Source organism: Procambarus clarkii, chromosome 36 (assembly GCF_040958095.1).
Source record: "Procambarus clarkii isolate CNS0578487 chromosome 36, FALCON_Pclarkii_2.0, whole genome shotgun sequence".
NCBI lineage: Eukaryota > Metazoa > Arthropoda > Malacostraca > Decapoda > Cambaridae > Procambarus > Procambarus clarkii.
The window spans coordinates 4,556,990-4,564,107 of record NC_091185.1 but is presented as its reverse complement, the minus strand read 5'-3'; the positions used below and the strand labels follow the sequence as shown (position 1 = coordinate 4,564,107).

Sequence of the window (7,118 nt, the reverse complement as noted above, 5' to 3'; positions counted from 1 at the left end):
ATAATAAATAATAATAATAATTTTAATGATTTTATAAAAAATAAATATTCTTCCTATGAATTTTTTTAATCTGATTCTCTGTAATATTTTGAATAAATTCAATATTATTAATAATATAATTGTTTATATACAAAATCTCCGTTTTTGACGAGTCGTAATAACTGATAATCCGGATTCTCAGACCACGAACTTGTCTTGTGTACAAACACTGGCTAGAAGCTGCCTCGGTCATCGGCGCCCTTCATACCAACAACAACAAGCAGAAGCTCCATTACTTGAGAATATTCCTACAAACAGGAAGGACTGCAGTTAGGACTCTTTAGGTAAACTACAAGAAGGTCTTAGGGTTCACCTTCGAAGTTATTGATCTTGAAGTTAGGTATTTTATAAGAACATAAGATGAAAGATAACTGCAGAAGGCCTATTGGCCCATACGAGGCAGCTCCTATTGGTCCATATCATTGGTGAGGTTAGTTATTAGGCATTGGTATATTTGTATCTTACCATTAGATATTAGGTTGCTTATTACGTAAGGTTAGAGTTCTGCAATGTGCAGATTTAGATACAGTAATAAATATATTTATATTAACAAATTATTTATTTCAGATTGTTATAATTGATGATGGCATTACCTGTAAGTGTCCCCCATGTTGGGGAAACTATTGAGTCAGCTCTGAAGAATCAGATAGTTCCTGATCAAGAGTTTCTACTCCAGGGTAAGTTTTCACTATTTTATTATAAATTTTTAATTTTTTTTTTTTCAGTTGTATCCCTTGTTAATAGGCTAACATTTATATACTGTATATGGCAATTTGTGATTAATATACTGTAATTATATGGAGTATTAAACTGGCTAATTTGAACAATCCTTTTTATCTAAAATATGGTTTGACATTTAAAAAAGAATACTTAAGGATTATGAATACTAATTGATCATGACTCACTACTTCATGATGAAAAAGGGTAAGTGGGATATAGGAAATTTTTTAAACTACATGATACCCACACTGTTAATTCTTGAAATATTTTTACTGTTTAGTTTAGAATCGACAATGCCTCCCAAGATAACCTCAAGATAACCTACCCATGCAGTGAGCCAGATTCTGGTCCTGGTTGTTTGTTGTTTCTAGCAACAAAATGCCCATGTAGCACGGCCGATAGTGAGCCCATAAATGGTCCTGGTTTTACAGCTGCCTTAAGTGGGTCATACTTGGGTGTAGTAGTGAATATTCATTGGTTCCTTTTTTGCTATTGTCTGTTATATGCAGACCTGCTATTTAAGAAAGAATTTTGGATACAATTATAGCATTATTTGTCTTCACTCACAGGTTCAGTGTTGGACACATCACTCATTGTTGTCATCGACCGTCTTCGTGGGCTGTGTGACAATGCAGACATACCTCCAGAAACCTTTCATGATCATGAAGTGGTTTACATTCTTAAGGATTTTAATGGTACGAGAAATTACGATTAAAATCTACATCACAAAATAATTTAAACTTAATCTTTCATGTTTGATTTGAAGCTGATCACTCTCCTCCTAGGATCTGGGACAAAATTTAAAATTTTTTAATAGTCTTTGGTGTGTGTAATTACCTAAGTATAGTTACAGGATGAGAGCTACTATGCTTGTGGTATCCCGTCTTCCCAGCACTCTTTGTCATATAATGATTTGAAACTACTGATGGTTTTGATATGTGTGTTTACTATTTGTTTTTGCCTGCAGATTAGAGCTATTTGCCCTTGGACCCAGCCTTTCTAACCAATAAATTTTTCCTCTATTATATTACTACAGTACATATATTTCTCTCTAACACACATGCACAAACATACACATCCTCAGGAAGCAGCCTATAGCAGCTGTAACTCCCAGGTGCCTATTTACTGCTAGGTGAACAGGACATCAGGGTGAAAGAAACTGCACATTTGTTTCTGCCTTGTCCGGAAATCGAACCCAGGGCCTTAGGTCTACGACCCCCGAGGACTGTCCACTCAGCCGCGAGGCCCTTCATACTTGTTCATTTCTATAAAGTTTTGAGAATTTGGAAGCATTTCGTTAATCATTTGAAATTTTACTTTGTGCCTAAAACTTAACATTGATGCCTTTCAGCTCCTTCAACCCCTGGACCTGCAGCACAAGGTGTCATGCTGCGAGTGAGGCGTGCAGTAGACCATCCGGAGCTGCCTTTTCAACTTCGTTACATTGGATATCCAGAAATTGGTATGGTACATGTCTTTGATGAAATTTCACAACTTTATATTTTTAGCTTGATATGTGCTACAAATTTGTAGTTAAACTGCTAGAAATTGGCTAATTAGTTTGTTATTGATTGTGTTTTCAGGTGATTATCCAGCAATACTTCGCAATTGCTTGGATGTTCCTGTCAGTAATAATGTGTGTGACTTTCTTCAAGAACTTGGAGCTAAGGTAATAAGATACTTTTCAGGAATACATTTCCAAGTTTTTCTTTGAAATATTGTGGTACCCTATTCAATTAAGTTATGGTCTCATTAACAGTTTCAGAATAACATTTCTGGCACCTCTGGCCTAAACTGACCTACACTAAATGATATAATAGTACAAGAATACAAAAATTAAATTGCAAATACAGTAATACTATCTGCTGGAAATTACCGATACTGTACTTTATTTGACGATCAGTATGGCACCATCCAAAATTCAAATTTTTCTCTGATAAATACAGTACGTAATTTATTTTGGAAAGGTGGTCTAGTAGGCAAATTTGGTCTGTTATGTAGAGCAGGCATGTCAAACATGCGGCCCTTTGCAAGCACACCTGCAGTCTGCAAAAAGGATACAGTACTGTACTGTAACTTTTATTTATTTTTTTATTTAGAGTAATTTATAGTAATTTTTATTAAATGACTGCAATTATTTGTCATGTGTGGCCCTCACGACAACACAAATGTGACCCATATGGTCCTTGAGGGACCCGTAGTTTGACATGCCTGCTCTAGAGGACATGTGAGTGGTAGATATGTCATTAGTCTTTGCTGGAATGTGTAACCTAAGGTACAGTAATTAAACAAAAATTCTGATAATTGCTTCCAGCTTGATCATGAGTTTGTTGCGAAAGGATACATTATGAAGAAAGGAAGAATAAAAGTAACAGTTTTCAAAATGTATAAGGTAAGCCAAACAATTAAAATTAAGCATTTAGGCCTATACTAAAATGAAATGTTTAGTGCGTCCTTGAAAATCTGAATCATATTGTTCCTGTCCCAGTCAGACTTTTCAAAATAATCGTGCACAGAGAAATCCCATTATCGTGATATATTAATGAACAAATTGACAGGAGCCGTAATGAGGGTTCGAAGACTGCCCCAAGACATGATCATTCTTTTGACCATGTCGTGGTGCAGTCGACTAGAGCATGCCTGGGAACAACCAGTGCATAGGTTCGAACCCTCATCAAAGCTCCTGTGGATTTGTTCAAAATAATAATAATTTGTCCACATTTAAAATGATGATTATATACAAAAAATATGTAACTAAATTGTCCACTTACCTCTTTATAGCAGAGGCTAGTCTCAATAACCCAGAGACAGCAATATACTCTTATAATGCCTTGATATACAGTAATGTAAACTTTTGCAGTCACCCTGAGCTAGCCTTGAATAGTCAATGCCCATGCTTTATGCCATTCTTTCGGCTACAATACTGCCTGAAAGAATGGTATATACTCTTACGCACCTGCCCTCAAAATACCCTTGTTTATCTTCCATCGATATACCCATATCCACCTTCCATTGAAATACCCATATCCACCTTCCATTGAAATACCCTTATACACCTTCCATTGAAATACCCTTATACACCTTCCATTGAAATACCCTTATACACTCTTCTACAGAAATACCTTTATACACATTCCATTGAAATACCCTTATATACACATTCCATTGAAATACCTCTATACACTTTTATCAAAATACCCTCGTCCACCTTGTATCAAAATAACCTTGTCCACCTTCATCTTCAAGAATTTAGTCTTCACTCTCCTCCTCCCTGGTAAGTCCTGTTTTTCTTCCTATGATCTGTGGCTAGTTAGATACAGTGAGCCACGGTTTGGCTCCTCCAGCAATGAATGCAATGAACCAGCAATGAATGCAATGAAATGCATCTTTCTGGTTGGGCTTCAGTGGGTCCCTGATCCCTCTTTCCCTTCCAGGTTCACTGTTGGATTATTTTCTCACCTCTGGAGTGAGCTCTGTTGACATGGGGGAGGGGGGGGGAGGGGAATTGGTGGTCTTGCCACCTGGCAGTGACTATCTGTAACTTTAACCTGACTACTGGATGAATGGTTTGTGGAGGCATTTGCTGCTTTGTCTCTTTTTATCTCTGTAAACCTTGCAGGAGGACGGTAGAGCGACAGTCTTGCTTCATGCAGGTCGGTGTTCAATTCCTGACTGTTAAGTGGTTGGGCACCAATCCTCTTCCCCGTCCCATCCCAAATCCTCATCCTGACCCCTTCTAAGTGCTATACTATAGTCCTAATGGCTTGGCACTTTTCCCTAATAATTCCCTTCCCCATGCAGTTGCTAGTTTTGCCATGCTCACTTAATGGATGTTTCCTTGGGCAGGGAAATCAATCCCCCCTGCTTGCTGAACTTCAGTGAGGGAGGGGGGTCAGGTTCTGGCTCTGGGGCCAGATTCACGAAGCAGTTATGCAAGCACTTACGAACTTGTACATCTTTTCTCAATCTTTGGCGGCTTTGTTTACAATTATTAAACAGTTAATGAGCTGCAAAGCACCAAGAGGCTGTTTATAACAATAAAAACAGTTGATTGGGAAGTTTTCATGCTTGTAAACTATTTAATAAATGTAACTAAAGCCGTCAAATATTTAGGAAAGATGTACACATTCGTAAGTACTTGTGTAACTGCTTCATGAATCTGGCCCCCGGTCTCAAGTTGGCCATTAAGAACTCCTAAGGCTGATGTGATTCATGTGTATAGCAAACTCGGTGAAGTAGCTATGGGAAGCCACTGAGGCCCAACCAAAAAGCAGCATTTTGTTTCATCCAGTGCTGTTTTTGTTTTCTCTGGTTAGGACACTTAAATCATCTCAAAATAAGATATCAAAAATATAAAAATAAGATCTCAAGATAAGATAATTGGCTCTAATTCTTCTGCAGCAATCTTTGGATCATGTAATGGAATTCTTGTCCCCTCCTCACTTTTGAGCTTTTCCCCTTCAGTTCAGGATTCCTTTTATAAGGTGACTTTCTCCAGGCACTTTCTTCCATGTGTCAGGATTGGGAGCTTAATGTTCTTTGCCAGGAGCATGGTTTTTTTTTTTTTGGCCAGGGGGTTCATTTTGTTTGTCTACAGCATTCTCCATCATTTTTAGCTAAGAATGAGACTTCTGCTTCTTGTGTAGTTCTTTGGTCAATAATGCTTGACTTATTTAGCTATGGGGTGTATCATATGCTCTGTTATGTGAATGTTTTGTGGAGTTATTTGTGGACTTCTCATGATGTAGAGGGGTCAAGGCCTTCTTTGTCGACTTTATATCGTATGTTCCTTGCTGCACATCCTGGCTTTTATAGGTGGTTTGGTTCAGCCAGCTGGCTGTGTATTCTTGCTCTCATGATTTGAGAATGTTTTTCTTTATGGCTTTCTTTGCCAATGTATAAATGGCTAATACTCTGAGCTTGAGCTTCTGGTAATCCAACAGGATGTTGACATAGCATTATTTATTGGATGTCCCTCAGCCTTGACACTTGGTATGCAGCTGACATTCTTCCCTCCAAGGCCCTTTTCTCTAGCTGTTCTTCTCCCATGCATAAGCCCAGTCTGTTTTTACTAAACCTTTTCCTTCCCAGAACAGCCAGACTCCTCTACTATGGTTTCATCATGAGTAAGCTTGAGGAGCTACTGAAAAGTCTCTGGTGTGCCTTCAGTAGCTCCCCCTCCCTGCTCTGTTTCCTGATTTTCTCTGAGTTGCAGGCTGCTTTAGACTCTGGGTAACCTGGACTGAAATCTGGTGGTTGTCGTGCATGTCATAGTTAAGGTATTTACCCAGTGGCAATCGTTTGCTTTGGGATACTCGGTTTCTTTCAAGGACTCTCTTGCTTTATTTTGCTTATGTGTGTTGCATTTTTCTTGGTTTAGAGTGTATCTCTGATCCTCAAGCTCTCCTTGAAATGTAGAGTGAACCAGATTCTGGTTTTGACATTTAGAAATTAATAATGGGTGTTACAATGAGACCCATTATTAATTACCTGGTGTGATTATCTAAGGCTTGGTGGTACCGGCATATATGCTCATGGAGCTACTGGCCCCCCCCCCAGAAAAATGCATTTCATTACAGTCAATGCTTGGTTATTTTTCCCTCCCCCTTCCCTGCTCTAAAATCTTCCTTCAGTCCCAGGAAAGCAGTCTATTTACTTGCTAATATTGAACATGTTTATTTCTATAGAAACAAAAATAATACTGTACACTATTTTCTTACAGATTGGCACTGGAATGACAAAAGATAACCTTGAACCGATGACAATGTCACACTTGGTAGAATTAAGTGTACTTACCACCAAGACAGACATGTCAGTTGCTGATGAATTGCGAGCCTTGGCTGACCAACTTAAGCCACTTGTACAACTAGAGAGATTGGATTATCGAAGACTTGGGCCACCATAAAAGGCTTTCGGGCCACTGTAATAAGTGAAGATGACTACTTTATATATGAACTGAACTGTATGTATTGGTAAGAATTGTGTTACAGTTTATGAACACCTATTTTATTTTTTTGTTAAGAAAAACACTGAGATGTGTAGCCAAATAATAAAATTAAAGGGGGATATGAACATTGGATTTATTGTTAATAAACTTTTGCAAATTATTGTTCGATTATTTATCCCTTAAAATAATTATATGGTTGAAGGATTGGCTTCATTATGGTTCTCTGTTCTGAATGGTGCATTGTTAAGACATTAATAAAGCACAAGCTCAAATAAATTATTGCAGTTGTTGGTTATGTAATCTGCCATAAAGAACCTCAAATATTGGGCCTTTATGGTTGCTTTAATGTAAATTGTCATCAGTGGATGATGTCAGACCAGTGTTAATCAGCCAAAAATGCCACTAGGATATA

At 37.9% G+C, this 7,118-nt stretch overlaps 1 protein-coding gene across 1 annotated transcript; it reads left to right on the top strand.

Annotated features, from left to right (window-relative positions):
• The first annotated feature begins 175 nt into the window (after positions 1–175).
• Positions 176–6,866, top strand: MED18 (mediator complex subunit 18). The gene is made up of 7 exons (XM_045739191.2): positions 176–323; positions 607–716; positions 1,329–1,454; positions 2,111–2,221; positions 2,343–2,428; positions 3,074–3,151; positions 6,482–6,866. The coding sequence occupies exons 2-7, from the start codon at positions 620–622 to the stop codon at positions 6,662–6,664; spliced, it is 681 nt and encodes a 226-aa protein (XP_045595147.1). The 5' UTR covers positions 176–323; positions 607–619; the 3' UTR covers positions 6,665–6,866.
• Positions 6,867–7,118: the final 252 nt, after the last annotated feature.